This window comes from Tachyglossus aculeatus, chromosome 14 (assembly GCF_015852505.1).
Source record: "Tachyglossus aculeatus isolate mTacAcu1 chromosome 14, mTacAcu1.pri, whole genome shotgun sequence".
In the NCBI taxonomy this organism is placed as follows: Eukaryota; Metazoa; Chordata; class Mammalia; order Monotremata; family Tachyglossidae; genus Tachyglossus; species Tachyglossus aculeatus.
The window spans coordinates 44,311,185-44,336,377 of record NC_052079.1 but is presented as its reverse complement, the minus strand read 5'-3'; the positions used below and the strand labels follow the sequence as shown (position 1 = coordinate 44,336,377).

The 25,193-nt window shown below is 43.8% G+C and overlaps 1 protein-coding gene across 1 annotated transcript in view; it reads left to right on the top strand.

Annotated features, from left to right (window-relative positions):
• ALDH1L2 (aldehyde dehydrogenase 1 family member L2) overlaps positions 1-4,067 on the top strand; it is a 32,838-nt gene extending 28,771 nt beyond the window's left edge. The window contains exons 20-23 of the mRNA XM_038756360.1: positions 750-915; positions 1,577-1,682; positions 2,418-2,617; positions 3,717-4,067. Coding sequence (XP_038612288.1) covers positions 750-915; positions 1,577-1,682; positions 2,418-2,617; positions 3,717-3,772 — 528 coding nt within the window. The 3' untranslated portion in view covers positions 3,773-4,067. The remainder of the gene's footprint in view (positions 1-749; positions 916-1,576; positions 1,683-2,417; positions 2,618-3,716) is intronic.
• Positions 4,068-25,193: the final 21,126 nt, after the last annotated feature.

Here is a 25,193-nt window from a genome sequence, read left to right as displayed (position 1 = left end):
CCAAAGTCACACAGCTGGCAAGTGGCGGAGCTGGGATTTGAACCGATGACCTCTGACTCCAAAGCCCGGGTTCTTTCCACTGAGCTACGCTGCTTAAAGCCTACGCCTCCATTTCCAGTCCTGGAGGGGCTCTAGACAAGGGCTCATTAAACCCATCACGGGATCAGAATCAGGACATGAGTAAAGAGGGGCTGATAGAAAGAACAAATGGGAATAATTGTGCTATTTATTAAGCACTTACTATGTACCTTGAACTGTATCCAATCACTGGGGTAGATACAAGGTAATCAGATTAGACACAGTCCCTGCCCTGTGGGGTTCACAATGTAAGTAGGAAGAACAGGTACTGATTCCCCACTTTACAGATGAGGAAACTAAGGCACAGAGCAGTGAGGCAAAGAGGGAAAAGGATACAATAGCAAAGGGTCAGGAAGAGAGAAAAGATGAGCAAAAAAGGAGTCTGGGAGAGGGTTGGAGATACAGGGGATTGTTGGAGTGGGAGAGAGCAAAAGAAACGGACAGAAGAGGAAAAGGAAAGAGGTAAGAGGCAGGGACGACAGGGAGAAAAATGCTAAAACCCTATATTTCACAGTATCAGAATTAACAATTGTACTTGTATTTTCAGCACTAGAATATGTGGCATGGCTAAGAGGACTATTGCTACGGAGGATGTAGTCTGGCTTTAGAGCATTGTAAAAAGGAATCCATTTTGTAGAGGCAAGTGTGTGACATGTTTTCATTATCTGTAGGTGGAAGAAATCAAAAAGATGAAAATTGGTGACCCACTTGACCGGTCCACTGATCACGGCCCACAGAATCACAAGGCCCATTTGGAAAAACTTCTGGAATACTGTGAAACTGGAGTGAAAGAGGGAGCCACGTTAGTGTATGGGGGTAGGCAAGTCTTGAGGCCAGGTAAAATATCTCTCATTCTTTCACCTTTCGATTATTCGAGAGTGCATTATCTAGACATAATGCTGCCTTCTCAGCCTTCTGCAGAACCCCATACACATCAAGGGCACTCCAGCCTGCAGGACCCCAGAAATAGCCTCTTCATCCATCCTTCCTTTCCCCTCTCTCCAACAACGAGCTGAAGGGCCACCTCTCCATGTTCTCATTTAGGATCCAAATCTCCCTTCCCCCAACAGCATGAGTTACATACATTATGTTGCTCTCCTCCTCTGCTCTTCAGGTAACTTGAGTCAGTAGCACTTGACATTCAAACCCACTCTCTGGGAAAGGTGCAATATAAATTGAACATCAGCTCATCATGATGTTCTGAAAGTACAGAGTCTTGTTCACCCTCCACAGTTCCATTGGGCATTTCACTTGCAGTAGCCTGATTCTTTTGCCCCATGAAATTTAATCCTGATGAACACTGCTTGAGAAAGATTCATGTTCTGTTGCCAAAGAACTGGGCTTGTATTTATTATTGAAACAAATAGCTCATGGTTCTTGAATTAAAATTTGGAAATGGTTAACTCCATCAGAAGGGGAAGTCAAAACATTAATCTTTACTTATCTATAAAAAGTCTGTCTTGTTCTTTAAGGGGTACATCTCCATTCTTTTCCCTAGGCTTTTTTATGGAACCCACTGTGTTCACAGATGTTGAAGACCACATGTATCTTGCCCGAGAAGAGTCCTTTGGGCCTATTATGGTCATTTCTAAATTTAAAGATGGGTATGTTTTAAATTTTCAATTTGAATCTTAGCTAGCTTTTAATTTCCTATGTCATTTTCATGATCAGATACTTTCTTATGACTTAGGCTGCGAGCTATTATAAGTGCTGTTTTGGCAACCAAGAATGCATGCAGATACCGTATTGCAATGTGGCATGAATTAATGAAAGGATGTTTCTAATTTTTACATCATCCACATTAAAATTTATCACTTGTGGCATAAGCTTTAAAAATTCCAAAATTCCATTTACAATAATTCTAGCATAGACCCAGGAAGAATTTTTATGTTTCTGGGAGATGAATTTGCATGAAAACAAATTCAAGATCAGTGATTCAGTAGTGCATACTGAATATCTACTGTGTGCAGAGCACTGCACTAAGTGCTTGGGATAGTACAGTAACATTAGACAGCACGATTCCTACCCTATAGTAGGAGCGATGCAAGAAGATGAAGCAGATGTGTTGGGTGATATTAGGTCTTGATTATATTCCGATTTAATTTTGCTAAGCAGTAATCAATCAGTCACTGGTGTTTACTGAGTGCTTCAGTCAGTCAATCGTATTTATTGCCGCTGTCATTCATTCATTCAATTGTATTTATCGTTTACTGTGTCCAGAGCACTGTACTAAGCACTTGGGAGAGTTCAGTACCACAAACTTGGTAGACACATTCTCTTGCCCACAGTGAATTTATAGTCTGTAAAGCAGTACTGTCCTTTATAAAACTGTTTCCTAGGGATATCGATGATGTGTTGCAAAGAGCAAATAATACTGAATATGGTCTGGCTTCAGGAGTTTTCACCAAAGACATAAACAAAGCTATGTATGTTAGTGAAAAGCTGGAAGCTGGCACAGTCTTCATTAACACCTACAATAAGACTGATGTGGCCGCCCCCTTCGGTGGAGTCAAACAATCCGGCTTCGGAAAAGATTTGGGTAAGGCTTTTTGTTTGAATTCCTCCCTGACTTGAATCCCCAATTAAAATTCTGTCCTCTATCATAATACTTTGAGAAGAAATATTGTCAACAGCCTTTGTATAAGGACAGTACACAAGTACCCCATGCCCTAAAAAAACTACTTAAAAGGAGACAGCTGGGTGAGAAATAATGCTATTTAGGCATTTTTTTGAAGTTCCTATTTGGCCAATGGTGATTATGGTATTTGTTAAGTACTTACTATGTGCCAAGCACTGTTCTAAGGACTGAGGTAGATACAAGATAATCAGGTTGGACACAGCCCGTTTCACAAGGGGCTCACAGTCTTAATCCCCATTTTAGATTAAAGCCTCTTGCCTGCCCTTCCTCTTCCCCAGTGTGGGGCTGTAAAAGACACAAAATCCTGCACTGGCACTGCAGGCAGGAGCCAAGAGCTGGAGAAACAGCTTCGATTTGAATTTTTGTCATGGGGCATGAAGAGCAAGCGGTAGAGCGGTGTTAGGAGGATGCAGGATTGGGGGAAGGAGCAGACTCAGAAACCTAATGCGATTTTGCTTGTTGACATTCCTGCACATCGCATTTTGGGCCTCTGTTCCCTTCCTCTCCAGTCACGGACTATTCAAATCCTGCACTAACCTGTCACATTATGGCAGGAATAACAATAATAATAATAATGATTGCATGTGTCACCATAATTTACAGATGAGAGAACTGAGGCCCAGAGAAATGAAGTGACTTGACCAAGGTCACATAGCAGACAAGTGGCCAGGATCAGAATGCAGGTCCTTCTGATTCCCAGGCCTGTCCTCTATCCAGTAGGCCGTGCTACTTCCCCAGATGATATGATGTTTTGGGCCAGTTTGGGACGTTGAAATCACAGCTGGCACCATCATCCAAATAGGAGACGGTGGCCTGGGATCCAGAACAGGGGGCAGTGGATGGTATTGGGAGGATGGGGGGGCGGGCAGAGGAGCCATTCTCCGCAGCTTCACTCCTCACCCACATCTGTCTCCTCGCAAGTAGGACCGATATACGTAAACATACATGGGGAGGTGCTTCCATTTAAATCTCATCTCCAACCTGTTTTTCTCTTCTTTAGGTGAGGAAGCTCTTCACGAGTACCTTAGAACTAAAGCGGTAACTCTGGAATATTAGAGCAGCTGACTAGACTCTGTCTTTCATAAGTGTACCCTTCAAACCGACAGCCTTCATTTCTTTTGCTCACCTCTGTGCACTTGTTAAATGCCTCCAAGGTTGTTCTACCTGAATCAATGCAACCAACTAGCAAAAAAATTGCAATTTTTCTATGGATAAGGTTCTAGTCATTTGCACAGGTACGTGCCCGATCCTGTTTTTCCAATCGACATTTTACATGATTAATTTACACCTAATAACCTAACTTGTCGTACTGGGTTTCTACTGGGATGCGCATTAAAGATTTTTTTTTAAATGAGAAAGTCAAGTTATTTTAGTTTTCAAAAACTGGAAATCTAACCTTGATTACTCTTCAATAGTTCTGTAGTCCCATAAAGCCATCAATGAAAGCACCTAAGTGCACTTAGTTTAACCCTTATACTATATATGTAGACTTCAATGTTTTAGCTATGTCTATTGAATTAGCTATGGAAAATATTAGCTATGGAGGTTGCATGATCCATAAAAGGATTGTGAATGGTGGGGGTGGTCATATAAATGTAATTAACAAATTCAGTTGTCAGTACCTGAAATGCTGTGTTGGAACTCTGTGCTTCTGGATGTGACCTACGATCACTCATAGACATTTCAAGAACAGGGCAAAAGCCTCTCCTAGTTTCTGATCCACAAGGTGATGATCTATCAATCAATCATTATTGGTATTTATTAGCACTTATTGTGTGCAAAGCACTGAACTAAGTGCTTGGGAGAATACAATACAGTAGAGTTGATAGATATGTTCCCTGCTCAGAGAGTTTACAGTCTAGAAAGGAAGACATTAAAATAAATTATGGATATGTACATAAGTGCTGTGTGGGGTGAAGGTGGGGTATCAAGTGCTTAAGGGGTAATAATAATAATGATGGTATTTATTAAGGGCTTACTATGCACAAAGCACTGTTCTAAGCACTGGGGTAGATACAAGGTAATCAAGTTGTCCCACGTGGGGCTCACAGACTTAATCGCCATTTTCCAGATGAGGTAACTGAGGCACAGAGAAGTTAAGTGACTTGCCCAAAGTCACACAGCTGATAAGTGGTGGAGCTGGAATATGAACCCATGACCTCTGACTCCAAAGCCCGGGCTCTTTTCACTGAGCCATGCTGCCAAGTACACAGGCAATGCAGAGGTGGTGGTAGGGGAAATGGGGGATAGGATTTTGAGAAACAGCATGGCCTAGTGGAAACAGAATGGGCTGGGAGTCAGAGGACCTGGGTTCTAATTCTGGTTCTGCCAAATGCTTGCTGTGTGACCTTGGGCAAGTCACTTTACTTCTTTGTGCCTCAGTTCTCCTGTTCTTCCTCCTACTTGGACTGTGAGCCCCATGCGGGACAGGGACCATTGTCCAACCTTATATCTACCCCAGCACTTAGAACAGTGTTTGACACATAGTAAGCACTTAAATACCCTAAAAAAATAAAGCTTTGAAGGAGGGAAGAGTGGTGGTCTATCAGTTATGAAAGGGGAGGGAGTTCCAGACCATTGGAAGGATGGGGGCAAGGGGTCAACTGAAAGATAGGTGAAATGGAGATACAGTAAGTAGTCCATTAGAAGCACACTGACCAGTAACCTACTCACCTGGAAGTAACTGGTAACTAACAGTAAGTTGGTGATGTTGCATGGTCTGTCATTTTCAATGATCCCACACCGATCTTGCATGTTAGACTATCAATCAGTGATATTTATTCAGTGCTTACTGAGTGCAGGACACTGTCCTAAGCACTTGGGAGAGTACAACAGAGTTGGCAGATGCGTTCCCTGACCACAGTGAGCTTACAGTCTAGAGAACAAGCTTGACAAAGCTGCAAAGGGCTGGAGGTGCAGGCTCCCATATTTGCTTAGAGCTCCTGCTTGTGATGTGCCATGTGGAAGCCAGGAATCCTTTCCAAACTCGTGGTGACCCCATAAATAATGGAATTCCATTTGGGGTCTTCTAGTTGACTAAGCAGGTTATATATATCCAGCGCAAGTTTACTAAATCAGGGTTTCTAGTTGAAGGCACACCAGATCACCTGAACAGAACTGCTGGCAAGTTGTAATAAGTTCCCTTTTCCATTTCTTCTATATCCACCAAGTTTTAACTCGGTAGACTAACAATTCATACCACAAAAACATGACTTCCCCATAAATTTTAACTTTTCCTTTCCAGAAGGTTTAATGGCCTCTGGCTTACTAGTTCCATAGGTAAGCAGTTTTTTACTCTTCTCAACCCCTAAGCTTCCTTTGATCACTCTTGTACATAATCTATTTATTTTATTTTGTTAATATGTTTTGTTCTGTGCCTCCCCCTTCTAGACTGTGAGCCCACTGTTGGGTAGGGACTGTCTCTGTATGTTGCCAACCTGTACTTCCCAAGTGCTTAGTACAGTGCTCTGCACACAGTAAGTGCTCAATAAATACGAATGAATGAATGAGTCTCACAATGCTAATTTCTTCAGGGCTTATGAATCACCACCTTGTAAATCAACATCCAGGTGAGTGTGTCAATTGGCAGAATCCCAGGCCTCTGGTACCTTGTTAGATTCACTGGAAAAATCAAGGTCCTGTTACTTCCAGGTGAGTAGGTTACTGGTTAATGTGCTTCTAATGGACTTTGTGTTGGCAGTTGGTATCTTATACACCTAAATAACTGCTTAATGAGCCCCTATTGATCTGCCAAGTGGCAGATATTATCTAAATAACATTCACTCGGCTTAAAAGCTCAATTTGTACTGCAGATGCCTGCAAAAGATTTCATAGAATGGCAGTTGTCAGGGTCTCCAACGGAAAGTATTCCCTCTGACCTATGTACTTTGGCTGACTACCTCTTCCAGTTTGGTTCAGGACATCTTGAGCTATAACGTTTGGGTAGGAAGGTCGGGATGGCTAACTAGGAAAAGAGCCGAGTGTGGGATGCTTGGGCTTAAGTGGTTGCCTTTTCATCTGATGCTATGCTTAGTGCTCTGCACTCAGTGAGCGCTCAATAGATGGAATGAATGCTTCCCAATAAGCATTTCATTCCTATTCCCCGGATGGGATTTCCAGTTTTGTTATGGCTCAGTCTATAATAATTCTCTCGCTAAATACGAATGAATAAATCATTCTTTTAGGCTCATTAGCTTTGGGAAACTCCTTTAAATTACTAATGTAATTGCTTCATTGTTCACGGATAGGCCCGAGTATTACTATTTAAATTCTGTACTTCTGAATTTGTTTCCTTTTTCTGTCAAAGGGAGATTCATTCAATCGTATTTGAGCGCTTACTGTGTGCAGAGCACTGTACTAAGCGCTTATGACAAACTGATGTTATGCCTTTTAGACTGTGAGCCCACTGTTGGGTAGGGACTGTCTCTATATGTTGCCAATTTGTACTTCCCAAGCGCTTAGTACAGTGCTCTGCACATAGTAAGCGCTCAATAAATACGATTGATGATGATGATGCAAAATTCTTAATCTCCCAAACAAATTACAAAATTGTCAAAGCTATATCACTCCAAGGTAAAAAAAAATATTTGGCAATTTTATTTCTTTTTAATGTCTGAATTGTTTATGAACAGCATCTGAAAAAAATATGTGACCGTTTCTTTAAGAAACAAGGTATAAACAATTTACAATAGCATTACAGACACCACAATCTGAAATGCAAAGCATCTACTGTGGAAAAACTACATTAGTTACGGCATTTTCGAAGGCTTGGATTAATCTGCTAAATGAACATACACAGGTTTCAAAATATGGGAAAAACACACATACAAGCAAGCCTTAAAACAGCTTTAATCAGTCGATCTACTTGCTTAACTGTCCAAAACTTCTATCTTGCCTTTTTCTCCCTTTGGTTTAGGAAACTTAATGTTATGTATGGTCACTTCATCAGACGGACCGCTGTTGTCAGAGTCTGAACTTTCTTCTGAACTGAGTTCCCCATCTGACTCAGAACCGCTCATTTCAACCAAGGCCAAGTCCTAGAAAAAGAATCATGAGGTCATCCTCTGTTTTTTCTCTTTAGAAATCAACAAGAAAACCACCATTAGGGGCACACACATATACACAATCCTACAATAATAATAATAATAATAATAATGGTATTTAAGTGCTTACCATGTGCCAAGCACTGGGGGGAAACAAGGTAATCAGATTGTCCCATCTGGGGCTCACAGTCTTAATCCCCATTTTACAGATGAGGCAACAATCACCGAGAAATTAAGTGACTTGCCCAAAGTCACACAGCTGACAAGTGGTGGAGCCCAGGATTAGAACCTCTGACTCCCAAGCCTGTGCTTTCCACTGAGCCACGCTGCTTCTCTATAACACAGACCAGTGTTTCCGTGTGAATTTTGAAAAGGCCCAAGGCACATTTTCTACTCTAGAAATGTTCTCCCTCCTATTTTCTACATATAGTCTCCTGTTCTCCCTCCTACTGAAGACTGTGATCCCCAGGGATCATGTCCAACCTTACTAATTTGTATCTGCCTCAGCACTTTGAACAGTGTTTGACACCCAAGTGCTTAATACCATAATTATTACTATTTGAAGGATAGCGTTTAAGCATGGCAGAAACGGTTATGAGAAAATTTCTTCATGCCATTCAGACAGGTCCGAGGAGCAGGATCAAATTATTAGACCAAATCAATAAACTAGATGGTTAAAAATCCCTGAGACCAGGTGACAACTGTTCGAGTTCTAAAGAAACTGGAGGGGGGTAAACTATTGAACTCCTGCTGAGAATGGCAAACCCACTATAACAAATGGCACGATATGTATCAGAGGACCAGTGGATCACCAATTTAACTGTACCCTGTAAGGGAGAGTTCCAGAGGTAATCCTGGGAACTCTCCCTTCTATCTGTGATAATTCAGTAATATCAACAATTTAGTTGAGAATTAGTGAGCACTTGGGAAAACAAAACTCAATGAGGGAAAGACATTCTCTAGGGGAAATCACGCTTCCCTCATCAGCTAGAACTCTTCCAAAGAGCATGTGGAAGTAGCAGGCGTAATAACTAGGTTTTTTTTAAAAGCCTCTGATACGGTTCCAAAGTGGCAAACTGAATAGTGGACTGGATTGATCCCGTAATGACGTTTCCCTTGCTTTAGTGATCTAATTAACTTGAAATTCTTCATTATCCACTTCTACCGCCACTATCTTCCCCAAAAAGTGTTAAATTTCACCCAGAGTGGCCTCCTAAATAAATCAAAGTCCATTTATATAAACATAAATGCAAATTGATGTTCCAAGCAGATGAGCTCTTAATAAACTAGAAAACTTTGGAGAAACAAAAAATAGAGCAGTAACTTTTCTTTACCATTTCTATGATTTTTTCAAGTGAGTCATCTACATTTTCAATATCGAACAGACCAGGTGGTGCTTCTGCCATTTTTTTCCTTAGGTCATTGTTTGCTCTTTCCATTTGTGGTAGGAAATTCTGTACTCTGTCCAATACTAGTGGGAGAAAATGAAGAAAAGGCACATTAGATTTTTTTGTCTTTCCCCACAAATTTTAACTAACATTCAGTTTTCCCTTTTAAAAAGTGACTCAATTTTGCATCCTGCTTATGTTCTTATCTACTCGATAAACACCTCAAAAATCCACAGAAGGAACATTATTTTATGCTATCCCCCCCCCCCCATCTTTTATCTGCAATGATATAGTCTCAAATAGACTCCCTAAGGACTTGAACAAGTGATGCAAATCATTCAGTCACTCATTTATTGAGCACTTACTGTGTGCAGAGCACTGTACTAAGTGCTTGGGAGAGTACAATATAACAGTTGGTAGACATGTTTCCTGCCTACAACGATCTTACAGCCTAGGATAGGAAGCCACTAGCTTCCTGCTCCAATGGTTCAAGAGAATAAATGACTGACAAAATCAAAAGGGTGTCAATGACCAATCAACATACACTCAGTTCTCCAAGAATGTGTGTGGTGAGGACTACACAGGGTTAATGAAAATAGCATCCTGTTCTATCCCAATAGGCGATGTTAGAAGAACATTGCCTAATTCGGTAGAATTATGGCCCAAATGCAGTGAAAACACATGTTGTGGGAGAATGAATGGACGGTCACATTCATTCCTGTTACCACACAATATGTTAAATCCCTGTTAAAAAAAAAATTGCAGTAGATGGAGGGGACCACCATTCACTGGATTCCTTTCACTAAAATTTGTTTCAAAGACTCTGCATTCTGTTTCTGAATTAGAAACACCGTATCAGTCCATGGGTATTTTACAGAGCACTCCCAGTTTCCAGCAAACATACAGTACCAGTGAACTTTAACACAGTTAGCTCCCTTCACATCACTTAATGAACTGAAAAAGGATTTTGGACTCAGAAACATAATGCAATTTTGCTTGTTGACATTCCTGCACATCGTGTTTTGGGCCTCTGTTCCCTTCATGCATAACCTGTCATATTGTGGCAGGAATAACAATAATAATAATGATTGTATTTAAGCGCTTACTATGTGCCAAGCACTCCTATGAGCGCTGCGGTGGATATGACTATGGGAAGCACCCAATGCTAGGGGCCCAGTACTTTCCTACCTAGAATATTGGTTTCATGCAGGAAAGGAATCACAGGAGCCAGGTACAGGGCCCCAAGAACGGTAACAATCCTTGTCCTGCCTCAGATTCTTGCAAGCCTGGAGGCCTGGTATATTTGTAAGACAACTTAGTGGCAACGAAAGGGCCAAAACAGACATTACACAGAAAGAAGCCAGGACTTACAGCTACTCCTCTCCATCCGGACCGTCTGTAATCTGGTGCCTTTGTCAGCAGGCCGTTTGGCATCAATGAGTAATGTGTCACGGAGGCCTACGGACAAGAGAATTATTGCAGTTTCTGGGGTCCCACTCACTCGGGGGGTCACTCCCACCTCTCCACTACCTGTCCTTCATGCCCTCAACTGCCAATAACGAAATATTTGTCAAGCACTTACTCTATGCCAAACACTGGGATGGACATGAGACCATCGGGTGGTCCGCAGTCCCTGTCCCACAGTCTGAGGAGGGGGGACAGGTATTCAATCCCCATTTTGCAGATCAGAAAACAGACCTGGAGACGCTAACTAGCTTGCTGAAGTTCGCAATAGGAGGCCAAGTGGTGGGTCTGTTTTGAGAGGCCAGGTTCGCTGCCTCCCAAGCCTGGATGTTGCCAATTTGTACTTCCCAAGCGCTTAGTACAATGCTCTGCACAAAGTAAGCGCTCAATAAATACGATTGATGACGACGATGGATGCCTCCCTTGTTTGGCTGGAGCCCTGGATCGCACCAAGGATGAACCCCAAACTATTCCCACCTCAAACTACCCACGGCAGTACTCTAATTCCCCCCCTGAAGCGAAAAAGTCTGGCATCTCCCTCTCACCCGCCCTTCCTCTTTCCCAGTGTGGGGCTGTAAAAGACACAAAATCCCGCGCTGGCACTGCAGGCGGGAGCCAAGAGCTGGAAAAACGGCTTCAATTTGAATTTTTGGCATGGGGCACGAAGGGCAAGCTGGAGGGTGGTGTTAGGAGCATGCATGGGAGGAGGTGCAAGAGGGAGGAAGGAGCATCCAAGAGGGGGGAAGGAACGTGCAGGGGGGAGTATAATAATAATGGCATTTATTAGGCGCTTACTATGTGCAAAGCACTGTTCTAAGCGTTGGGGAGGTTACAAGGTGATCAGGTTGTCCCACGGGGGGCTCACAGTCTTCATCCCCATTTTCCAGATGAGGGAACTGAGGCCCAGAGAAGTGAAGTGACTCGCCCAAAGTCACCCGGCTGACAGTTGGCAGGGCCGGGATTTGAACCCATGACCTCTGGCTCCAAAGCCCGGATTCTTTCCACTGATCCACGCTGCCGCTCTGCAGGAAGGGAAGCGTGCAGGAGGAGGGAGGAGCAAACAGAAACGGGGAAACATGCCGAAGGGAGGGAAGGAGCATGCGGGGTGGAGGAGCTTGCAGAAGGGAGGAGGGGAGAAGAGCATGCACGAGGGGCGGGGAGGAGAATAATAATAATAATAATAATGGTATTTGTTAAGCGCTTACTATGTGCAAAGGACTATTCTAAGCAAAAAGGGGGAAACAAGGTGATCAGGTTGTCCCCCGGGGGGCTCACAGTCTTCATCCCCATTTTACAGATGAGGGAACTGAGGCTCAGTGAAGTGACTTTCCCAAGATCACACGGCAGACATGTGGCGGAGTCGGGATTCGAACTCATGACCTCTGACTCCAAAGCCCGGGCTCTTTCCACTGAGCCACGCTGCCCCTCTGCAGGAAGCGAAGCGTGCGGGAGGAGGGAGGGGCATACCTCGCTCTCGCCTGTCCCGCCATCGACCCCCGGCCCACGTCCTCCCCCGGGCCTGGAATGCCCCCAATCCCTCTGCCCCTCCGCCAAGCTAGCTCTCTTCCTCCCTTCAAGGCCCTGCTGAGAGCTCACCTCCTCCAGGAGGCCTTCCCACACTGAGCCCCTTCCTTCCTCTCCCCCTCGTCCCCCTCTCCATCCCCCATCTTACCTCCCTCCCTTCCCCACAGCACCTGTATATATGTATATATGTTTGTACATATTTTTTTTACTCTATTTATTTATTTAATTTATTTGTACATATCTATTCTGTTTATTTTATTTTGTTAGTATGTTTGGTTTTGTTCTCTGTCTCCCCCTTTTAGACTGTGAGCCCACTGTTGGGTAGGGACTGTCTCTATGTGTTGCCAATTTGTACTTCCCAAGCGCTTAGTACAGTGCTCTGCACATAGTAAGCGCTCAATAAATACGACTGATGATGATGATACGGAAACGGGGAAAAATGCCGAAGGGAGGAGGGGAGACGAGCATGCAGGAGGGGTGGGGAGGTGCATGCGGGAAAGGGGGCAGATGCAGGGGTGGGGCTAGGAATCAATCAATCGTATTTATTGAGCCGTTACTGTGTGCAGAGCACTGTACTAAGCGCTTGGGGAGTACAAGTTGGCAACATCTAGAAACGGTCCCTACCCAACATCATCATCGTCAATTGTATTTATTGAGCGCTTACTATGTGCAGAGCATTGGACTAATCAGTCAATCAATCAATCGTATTTATTGAGCGCTTACTATGTGCAGAGCACTGTACTAAGCGCTTGGGAAGTACAAATTGGCATCACATAGAGACAGTCCCTACCCAACAGTGGGCTCACAGTCTAAAAGGGGGAGACGGAGAACAGAACCAAACATACCAACAAAATAAAATAAGTAGGATAGAAATGTACAAGTAAAATAAATAAATAAATAGAGTAATAAATATGTACAACCATAAGCGCTTGGGAAGTACAAATTGGCAACATATAGAGACAGTCCCTACCCAACAGTGGGCTCAGAGAACAAAACCAAACATACTAACAAAATAAAATAAACAGAATAGATATGTACAAGTAAAATAGAGTAATCAATCTGTACAAACATATATACATATATACAGGTGCTGTGGGGAAGGGAAGGAGGTAAGATGGGGGGGATGGAGAGGAAGGAAGGGGCTCAGTCTGGGAAGGCGCTTTGCACATAGTAAGCGCTTACCAAATGGCAATATTATTATTACGGTCTAAAAAGCCTGCAGGAGGCGAGAAGCCTCCCTAGGCCGCAACGTGCTCCCTGCAGCCCCCAGGCCCGGCCGGTTACCTCGTGCTTCTCCGCGGTCCAGGCCCAGCAGGTCCCGGGACACCGGGATCCCCGGGATTCCCGGGATCCCCGGGGTCACCGGGGTCACCGGGCCGGACGAGCGCGAGGCCGCCGCCTCCCCGCCGCCGCCTCCTTCCATGGCGGGCTCCGCGGGGGACAACACGTGACCCGGACCGACCGGCCGGCGCGCGGCCCCTGCTGGACGCAGCCGGAATCGCCGGCGCGGGGCCTCTCGGAGCCCGCGGCCCAAGCGCCCTCCCTCCCTGCCGCAACCAACCGGCCGACGCGCGCCCCCTCCCGGACGCAGCCGGAATCGCCGGCGCGGGGCCTCTCGGAGCCCGCGGCCCAAGCGCCCTCCCTCCCTGCCGCAACCAACCAGCCGACGCGCGCCCCCTTCTGGACGCAGCCGGAATCGCAGGCGCGGGGCCTCTCCGCATAAAAAAATAAAATAATATATTTATTATTTATATTATTGATGATTTATTTATTACTCATTTATTTATTTTACTTGTACATATATATTCTATTTATTTTATTTAGTTACTATGTTTGGTTTGGTTCTCTGTTTCTCCCTTTTAGACTGAGCCCACTGTTGGGTAGGGGCTGTCTCTATATGTTGCCAACTTGTGCTTCCCAAGCGCTTAGTACAGTGCTCTGCACAGTAAGCGCTCAATAAATACGATTGATTGATTGATTGATTGATGGATTGACGCGCGGCCCCTCCTGGACGCAGCCGGAATCGCAGGCGCGGGGCCTCTCCGCATAAAATAAAATAATAAAATAATGTATTTATTATTCATTTATTTATGTATTTTACTTGTACATATCTATTCTGTTTTATTTTGTTAGTATGTTTGGTTTTGTTCTCTGTCTCCCCCTTTTAGACTGTGAGCCCACTGGTGGGTAGGGACTGTCTCTAGATGTTGCCAACTTGTGCTTCCCAAGCGCTTAGTACAGTGCTCTGCACAGTAAGCGCTCAATAAATACGATTGATTGATTGATTGATTGACGCGCGGCCCCTGCTGGACGCAGCCGGAATCGCCGGGGCGGGGCCTCTCGGAGCCCGCGGCCCAAGCGCCCTCCCTCCCTGCCGCAACCAACCGGCCGACGCGCGCCCCCTCCTGGACGCAGCCGGAATCGTAGGCGCGGGACCTCTCCGCCTAAAATCATCAATCGTATTTATTGAGCGCTTGCTAGGTGCAGAGCACTGTACTAAGCGCTTGGGAAGTACAAGTTGGCAACATCTAGAGACAGTCCCTACCCAACGGTGGGCTCACAGTCGAAAAGGGGGGACAGAGAACCAAACCAAACCTACTAACAAAATAAAATAAATAGAATAGATATGTACAAGCAAAATAAATAGAGTAATAAATATGTACAAACATATATACATATATACAGGTGCTGTGGGGAAGGGAAGGAGGTAAGATGGGGGGATGGAGAAAAATAAAATAATTTATTTATTATTTATATTATCGATAATTTATTTATTATTCATTTATTTATTTATTTTACTTGTACATATCTATTCTATTTATTTTATTTAGTTACTATGTTTGGTTTGGTTCTCTGTTTCTCCCTTTTAGACTGAGCCCACTGTTGGGTAGGGGCTGTCTCTATATGTTGCCAACTTGTGCTTCCCAAGCGCTTAGTACAGTGCTCTGCACAGTAAGCGCTCAATAAATACGATTGATTGATTGATTGATTGATTGATTGACGCGCGGCCCCTCCTGGACGCAGCCGGAATCGCAGGCGCGGGGCCTCTCCGCATAAAATAAAATAATAAAATAATGTATTTATTATTCATTTATTTATGTATTTTACTTGTACATATCTATTCTATTTTATTTTGTTAGTATGTTTGGTTTTGTTCTCTGTCTCCCCCTTTTAGACTGTGAGCCCACTGGTGGGTAGGGACTGTCTCTAGATGTTGCCAACTTGTGCTTCCCAAGCGCTTAGTACAGTGCTCTGCACAGTAAGCGCTCAATAAATACGATTGATTGATTGATTGATTGACGCGCGGCCCCTGCTGGACGCAGCCGGAATCGCCGGCGCGGGGCCTCTCGGAGCCCGCGGCCCAAGCGCCCTCCCTCCCTACCGCAACCAACCTGCCGACGCGCGCCCCCTCCTGGACGCAGCCGGAATCGTAGGCGCGGGGCCTCTCCGCATAAAATCATCAATCGTATTTATTGAGCGCTTGCTAGGTGCAGAGCACTGTACTAAGCGCTTGGGAAGTACAAGTTGGCAACATCTAGAGACAGTCCCTACCCAACGGTGGGCTCACGGTCGAAAAGGGGGAGACAGAGAACCAAACCAAACATACTAACAAAATAAAATAAATAGAATAGATATGTACAAGTAAAATAAATAAATAAATAGAGTAATCAATCAATCAATCGTATTTATTGAGCGCTTACTGTGTGCAGTGATAAATATATACAAACATATCATCATCATCATCATCATCAATCGTATTTATTGAGCGCTTACTATGTGCAGAGCATTGTACTAAGCGCTTGGGAAGTACAAATTGGCAACATATAGAGACAGTCCCTACCCAACAGTGGGCTCACAGTCTAAAAGGGGGAGACAGAGAACAAAACCAAACATACTAACAAAATAAAATAGAATAGATATGTACAAATAAATTAAATAAATAAATAGAGTAAAAAAAGCATATATACATATATACAGGTGCTGTGGGAAAGGGAAGGAGGTAAGATGGGGGGATGGAGAAAAATAAAATAATTTATTTATTATTTATATTATTGATAATTTATTTATTATTCATTTATTTATTTTACTTGTACATATCTATTCTATTTATTTTATTTTGTTAGTATGTTTGGTTTTGTTCTCTGTCTCCCCCTTTTAGACTGTGAGCCCACTGTTGGGTAGGGACTGTCTCTGTATGTTGCCAAGTTGTACTTCCCAAGCGCTTAGTACAGTGCTCTGCACACAGTAACCGCTCAATAAATACGATTGATTGATTGATTGATTGATTGATTGACGCGCGGCCCCTCCTGGACGCAGCCGGAATTGCAGGCGCGGGGCCTCTCGGAGCCCGCGGCTCAAGTGCCCGCCCTCCCTGCCCTCCTCCTTTTTCCTTTTTCCCCCAATAATAATAATAATGATGGCATTTATTAAGCGCTAATAAATGCCTTAATAAATTAGCATTTATTAATTTATATAAATTATCTATTATGTGCAAAGCACTGTTCTAAGCGCTGGGGAAATTACACGGTGATCAGGTTGCACCACAGGGGGCTCACAGTCTAAATCCCCATTTTACAGATGAGGTAACTGAGGCACAGAGCAGTTAAGTGACTTGCCCAAAGTCACACAGCTGACAATCGGCAGGGCTGGGATTTGAACCCGTGACCTCCGACTCCAAAGCCCATGCTCTTTCCACTGAGCCACGCTACTTCTCCAATGGCATCCATTCATTCAATCGTATTTATTGAACGCTTACTGTGAGCAGAGCACTGGACTAAGCGCTTAGAAAAGCAGCGTGCTTCTCCAATAGCATCCATTCCTTCAATCGTATTTATTGAATGCTTACTGTGCGCAGAGCACTGGACAAAGCGCTTAGAAAAGCAGCGTGCTTCTCCAATAGCATCCATTCATTCAATCATATTTATTGAAGGCTTACTGTGCGCAGAGTACTGGACTAAGCGCTTAGAAAAGCAGCGTGGCTCAGTGGAAAGAGCACAGGTTTTAGAGTCAGAGGTCATGGGTTCAAATCCCACTCCGCCGCTTGTCAGCTGTGTGACTTTGGGCAAGTCACTTATCTGTGACTCAGTTACCTCATCTGTAAAATGGGGATTAAGACTGTGAGCCCCACATGGGGCAACCTGATCACCTTGTAATCTCCCCAGCGCTTAGAACAGTGCTTTGCACATAGTAAGTACTTTATAAATGTCATCATCATTATTATTATGCCATCATTAGTATTATTATTATGCCATCATTATTATCATTATTATGCCATTATTATTAATAGTGATAATAATAATGGAATTTATTAAGCACTTACTATGTGCAAGTGCTGGGGCGGTTACAAGGTGATCACGTTGTCCCATGTGGGGCTCACAGTCTTAATCCCCATTTTACAGATGAGGTAACTGAGGCACAGAGAAGTGAAGTGACTTGCCCAAAGTCACAGAGCTGACAATTGGCGGGGCTGGGATTTGAACCCATGACCCCCAACTCCAAAGCCCGGGCTCTTTCACAGTCACATACAGGGGAGACAGACAACAAAACAAGTAGACAGGCATCCATAGCAACAAAATAGATTAATAATAATAATGTCAGTATTTGTTAAGTGCTTACTGTGTGCCGAGCACTGTTGTAAGTGCTGGGGGAGATACAGGGTAATCAGGTTGTCCCACGTGGGGCTCACAGTCTCAGTCTCCATTTTACAGATGAGGTTACTGAGGCACCGAGAAGTGAAGAGATTTGCCCAAAGTCACACAGCTGACAAGCCGGAATTAGAACCCACGACCTCTGACTTCTAAGCCTGTGATCTTTCCACTAAGCCACAATGCTTCTCTATCGAATTACAAATATACACATCATTAATGAAATAAATAGGATAATAGGTACACATATACACAAGTGCTGTGGGGCGGGGAAGGGACTAGAGCAGAGGGAGGGAGTCGGGGGAGGAGGAGCAGAGGAAAAGGGGGGCTTAGTCTGGGAAGGCCTCCTGGAGGAGGTGAGCTTTCAGTAGGGCTCTGAAGGGGAAGAGAGCTAGTTTGGCAGATGGTATTCATTTGTGCCAGCGCTTTGTGCCAGGTTATAATAATAATAATAATAATCCTGCCATTTGTTAAGCACTCACTACGTGCCAGGCACTGTACTAAGCATTGGGGTGGATACATGTAAATCGGGTCGGACACAGTCCCTGTCCCGCATGGGGATCACGTTCTTAATACTATACTAAGTGCTGGTGTAGATCAATTAATCGATTAATTAATCAATTAATTAATTAATCGATGGCATAGGGAAGGACACACACACTCAAGATAACATACACAAAGGGGACGCCAGCCTAGTCACGGAAACACACATGGACATAGATGACTACTAACATGGCACCATATCAACACACATGCAGATATGGAAAAGAGGCAGAGTAGAACTAGTTTTGGGTTGACAGGGGAGTAGCTGAAAGAAAAAACAGGGGAATAAAGATGAGGGGAAGAGAAAATAGAAAGGGAGAGGGTTGGAAAATTAATTGTCGAATTATCTCATTAGATATTGGGAGATTCTACTGGTTAGCCTATAACAATTTTTTGGTATCTTTGGTCATCTAGTCTAACTTCATAACCAGCATGGCATAACTGTGCTTTGACAGGAATAAATGGCTTACACTAGCCTGCGGACCTTCAGCACTCTACATTGTACTTTTGAAATTTGGTCTTGATGTTTTTATGTGTTTCACTGTGTTTCCATATACATACTCATTATGTTTATGTGGTTGCCTAAATCCTCACTAAATTATACTTCCTTTGACTTCAAGGACTCTACCAAACTGAAATCCTGCCAAATTCCCATTCATCCCATAGGCATTCTAAATGTTTGTTGTTGCTAAGGATGGGATGATGATTGAGTTTGATTTTAATAACTGGCCACCACGCATTAGGCTGGGCAGGAACATTCTATTTCTCTAATTTGATCTGAAGCTTAATGTCACATTGACAGACTTTCTGCTCGCTTGCCAAATGCTGCATTAAATTTGGGAATAATTTCCATTTCTTGTCAGAATGGCCCTGAGGGTTGAGCATTTTATCTTAGGCACAAAAGGATGTGCCTCCCTTTTCACTGGGAGGGGGAGAGGTGGGTGCATGCTTAGGTGGGGAAAAGGGGTTCATGTCAGCTAATGGGGGTACAGCCCTCCTCTAATAGTGATGATAATTGTGTTAAGTGTTAAGTATGTGCTGAGCACTGAGGTAATCAAGCCGGACACAGTCCTTGTCCCACAAGGGACTCACAGTCTAAGGGAGAAGGAGAATAGATATTTAATCTCCATTTTATGGAAGACAAAGCTGAGGTACAGAGAGTTAAGTAACTTGTTCAAGATCACTCACAGGTAAGTGGCAGAGCCAGGAGTAGAACCCAGGTTCTCTGACTCCCAGCCCTAAGCTTTTTCTATTAGGCCACACTGCTTCCTAAGACTCACTACGTTGGACAAGTTATTTCTGAAGTGACCTTTCTCTGCTAAACAGATGTGGGCAATAGAGGCCACTGATGGCCCTGATGAGACTCAGATGACTCCAGACAGGTGATGAAAAGTAGTGACATCATATGCAACAGTTTGCTGAAGTCTGTCCAAATTGTCTGAGAGGTAAGAACTTTTCTCCAAGCGTCCTGATCCCCACCACATCCTGCTTGGTCCTGAATTATTGCATTTCCCTCCCAGGCCTCCGGGAACCTGGGTTTCCCTTCTGAGCTGCGGGACTTGGTTGCAAAAGCCACAATGGAGGGAAGCCGGGCATTTAAAGTAAAAATATAAGGGACATACGGGGTCCAGGGTGGTATCCACACCAGGCAGGGGACAGACGGCTGGAAACTGGACTGATCAGTAGGAAACTGCTTGAATGGCCACCCTACTTGGTAAACATTCTCAGCTTGATCTATAATGGGGGTCCCTCGATCTAATCTCATAATTTGCTTGATCATGAAAATCAGTGAGTTTTTCTTTCAGGTACCATCCAGGGCCTCCAGTGCCGAGGCCAGGTTCAGACAGTAAGGAAGTGAGCCAGCTGCCTCAAAAAAAACCCACCAGGGGCAGGAAGGTCTTCGTGGGCTGGTGGTAGTTAAAAAGTACCTGCCCATTGGAAGTGAGACCTGTACCAACAGGAAACTAAGCAGGGGACATAGTGGCTCTGGAGCAGGGAAGAAGCATGGTCTAGTAGTTAGCACATGGGCCTGGAGTCAGAAAGACCTGCGTTCTAATCCCGGCTCCACTGCTTGTCTGCTGTGTGACTTTGGACAAGTCACTTAACTTCTCTGTGCTTCAGTTCCCTCATCTGTAACTTGTGGATTCAATACTTGTTCTCCCTCCTACTTAGACTTTGGCCCCCATGTACGACTTGATTGTTTTATTTCTACCCCAGTTCTCAGTACAGTGTTTGTGAGCCTGCAGTTGGGTAGGGACTGTCTCTATATGTTGCCAACTTGTACTTCCCAAGCACTTAGGACCGTGCTCTCACACAATAAGTGTTCAATAAATACGATTGAATGAATGAATGAATGATTAGTAATACTGTGAGCCCCCTGTGGGGCATGGACTGTGTCCAACCTGATTAGCTTGTATCTACCCAGTACTTAGTACAGTGCCTGGCACATAGTAAGTACTTAACAACTACCATGAAAAAAGAAAGAAAATTGGGGTTAGGTCAGGGGTACCCCCAGGAGAAATGCTTTCGCTTCAGAGGTTCAAATGGACTTCTGAATGATTTAACACAGAATGGGAGAGGCAGCCAAAAGCCAGAAGTCACCCCTGCCCAGTGATAGAGGTCCATCGGCATGGTGGACAGAACATGGGAGAACAAGGTTCTGATCCCAGATCTGCCACTGACCTGCTGGGTGACCTGGAACAAGTCTCTTTCAAGTTCTGTGCCTCAGTTTCTTCATGTGCAGAATGGGGATGATAATATTCTCCCTCTTTGATTGTGAGCCTCAGAGATTCTATCTGTTCTGATCAACTTGAACTTAGCCCCTCACTTAGCCCAATACTTGGCACAGAGTAAAGGCTTAATAAATATTATCATACACGTTATTAATTATAGTCGGTCTAGGCTGAGAGGGGAAAGGGTGGAATAGGACTGGTGAGCCAATGGCAGTAGAAGCTCAGAGGGTTTCAGGCCAAAGTTTCAGAATCCTTGGGCAATAGCCTTTTGGCCCAACCATTGAAACAGGCCTGCAACCACAAAAGACACCTGGCCGAAACCTAGTTACATCGCTTCCAACTGCCACTCCGTTTCCTTCCCTGGAAACCCCCCAAAGCCCTTTGGACCCCTTCAACATTTCCTGGCACGGGCCACTGCTGGCTGCAATCTCAGGGTTCAAGGCCCTTGGCATGTCCTTCACTCTGCTGGTCAGGACTCTTCTCTCCTGCCACTTTTACACTGGGGAGAAATACCTCTCCTAGCTCTTATTCCCCCTTCCACAGAATTAGGAAAGGGGGGGAGGGGGTACAGTTAAGCTCCTGGGGTGTCTACCAACTTCCACAGGGTTAGAAGTGGGTGAAGTGAAGCACCTGGGGTTAATAACAATTCTGTTGTATGCTCCCAAGTGCTCTGCACCCAATAAGCACCGGATCAATACCGTTGATTGATTGCACTAACAGTTCACCCTGGCCCAGCTCATAGGATTTCCCATCTACACCCTTCTTTTAGTGTGTGGTGTGGCACCCACTGCTAGATTGGGGTGAGGGGCCTTTGGGGGTTTTATTTTTAATCATTTACTTTAGTCTTTACTACAATCCCTTGTCCTTATCCGGGAGTGGTCAACTCTGGGTATGTGAGCTCTTAGCATACTTCAAAGCACTGTGGGAGGTTCGGGTCATTATGACAGACAATGGGGACAGGTAATGGGAACTCCGGGACCTAGCAAGAAGGAGCAGCAGCCCAGAAATGGTTGGTACAAAGCCCTGTGCAGTGCCCCAGGGAACGATTTCAGTGGGCAGGGGAGCTGGGTGGGACCGGTGAATGATGGGGTCAGGGCTTAAGGTGAAACCTAAAGAAGTTGGGGAACACCTACTCTTCGTTTTCACCACCCTTTGATTTGAAGTGTAGGGGACTGAGTTATTATCTTATTGAATGGAAAAGATTATTTACCCTCAGCCACTTTGCTTAATTGCTGGTACTTGATTTGAGTACAAATGGTTGGTAAAGACTATAGGGTGTGGAAAAGCAGATCAAATTTCAGGGACATTGGTTGAGTTACTGGGCATTTTAATCACCGCATTTCTTTCTTTTTTTTTTCCGGTAGCCTTGGAATGTTTCTCATCCAATTGAATTTGGCAATTGTGCCAACTTTCTTCAAGAAATCACCAGTAATGCTGAATTTAATCTATTCTAGGTAACATTCATTCAATCGTATTTACTGAACACCTACTGTGTGCAGAGCACTGTACTAAGCGCTTGGAAAGTACTGAGTGCTTACTGTGTGCAAAGCACTCCTCCCCCTCCTCCACCTCTCCATCCTGCCCCCCCGCCTTACCTCCTTCCCTTCCCCACAGCACCTGTGTATATATATATATATATATACACACATATATATATATACACATATATATATATATATGCTTGTACGTATTTATTACTCTATTTATTTATTTATTTTACTTGTACATATTTATTCTACTTATTTTATTTTGTTAATATGTTTGGTTTTGTTCTCTGTCTCCCCCTTCTAGACTGTGAGCCCACTGTTGGGTAGGGACCGTCTATATGTTGCCAACTTGTACTTCCCAAGTGCTTAGTACCGTGCTCTGCACACAGTAAGAGTTCAATAAATAAGATTGAATGAATGAAAGCACTGTACTAAGCGCTTGGGGGAGTACACTATAACAATAAACAGACACATTCCCTGCCCACAATAAGCCTACAGTCTAGAGGGGGAGACAGATATTGCTATAAATAAATAAACAAATTACAGATATGTACCAAAGTGGTGTGGGACTAACATCTTCTTCCTCAGTAAATTCCATGTTGATAAACACCGTACACATACTAATTTTGCTAGAAAAAACAAAGTGCAGGGAATATAAATTTTTATTTTACATTGCTTATTCAAAATGTGGTGCATACTCTATTAGAATTTATAAGTTTTGAAAATCAGTTTTAGAATACCAAACATCTGAACAATTAGCCAAACTTGGGCCATGTCCGTAGATAAAGCTAAATGAGGAACTAGTCAATGAATTTAGGCATGCACGGTAGGTGAACAATCTTGAGAAATCAGTCCAGCAGTCTTGTGACTTGCATGTATTTTAGGACTGTATTCTAGACTGTGAGCCCACTGTTGGGTAGGGACTGTCTCTATATGTTGCAACTTGTACTTCCCAAGCGCTTAGTACAGTGCTCTGCACACAGTAAGCGCTCAATAAATACGATTGATTGATTCACCCTGCCTCCAAATAAATTGACCTTAGATACGATCACTTGTCAATCAGACTTGTTAATATTAAGTAGCTGAAGGAAAAAATGCAGACCATTCACTCTACTGTATTCATGAAGTAGTTCCCCATATCAATCTAATGAAAATTCTTTTTTTAAAAGATCAAACGACTCTCCTTCTCAAAGGAACTCAGCCTCAGACTTCCAATAAATTATATTATTAAAGGTGGGTACTCTAGTTGAAGGATTAAATAATACTCTAGATGACGTATTAAATAAGAAACCTGAAATATCAAAATGTGTGATGAATTTAATATGCCCAACCCTGTTACTTGGAGAAATTGCAAGGTAAGAATTTTGCAGGAACTGAGGGGCAAACTAATGATAACAAAACCTTGAATGTATAGGGAGTTATTTATTTCCAAAGCACTTTTGCATTATTTATCCAGTTTATCCTTACAACATTCCTTTGAGGTAGCAAGAGTCAGATAACAATATCTCTCCATTTTACAGTTAAGAAAACCCAAGGCTAAGTGACTTGCCCAAGATCACCCAACCGGTTTAGGTCCCTTGACTGTCCAACCCATGATTTTTTCCACTTAACTAGGGATTCTGGAGGAAGGGAGATGCCATTCTTCATGGTAGAGAGCCCCATCTTTCAAGAATATCAGTGACTCCGGACACAGAACCAGCACCAAAAGTTAGTCCTAGATCCTGCTGAGGTTTTTAGAGGCAGATTGAAAGATTAACACAGCAACAACCAAAGGTCATTTGAAATAAGTGGAACAGAAAGAAAGATCACATAAATATAATGCTGGTTTAAGGAGCTGATTTCATAGGATTTGGGGGGGTAAAACCAAAATAAAGTGCCCTATCAATCAATGATATTTATTGAGTACTTACTGTATGCAGAGCACTGTATTAAGCACTTGAGATTCTCTGCCCACACATTCTCCGCCCACCAGGAGCTTACAGTCTAGAGGGATACAGAAAGAGTTCTCGTGGCTAGATGACTGTTGCTTGTTCTGTGCAAGGAGGATATTGGGGGTGGTTAGGCATGGAAGGAGGAAGAGGGAAGTAAGTGCTCAATCAATTCAGGTGATTGATGAAGGCACCTTGAGGGAAGAGACAATATGGGGGAAACTCCTTAAAATGAGGAGAAGAAGGGGGTTGGAGGGCTAGAGAAAGAAGAGATCAGGGAGGACTCCAGGATTCCAGGTGATGGAGATGACTATCAGCCTGTTGAAAGAGCAGCAGCAAGAACCAGAAGCAGCTGGGCTTAGTGGAACAGATTGGGAGTCAGGAGCCCTGAGTTATAATCCTGGCTCTGCCACTTGCAAATCACTTAACTTCTCTGTGCTTCAGTTTTCTCATCTATAAAATGGGGATTAAATGCCCATTCTCCTTTCCCCTTAGATTGTGAGCCCCAGGTGGGTCAGGGACCCAGTCTGACCAGATTTTACAGTTTTTGTGCACAATTATTATTATTAATCATCCTTGAAAGGAGATGGCAACGAGAGCCCCTAGTCTCCTCTGGTGAAAGCAAAGGGCTCCCTCCTCAAATCCGACAGATAATTACTCTCTCTCCTTTCAAAGCTTTATGGAAGGCACAGCTCCTCCAAGAGGCCTTCCCTGATTAAACCTT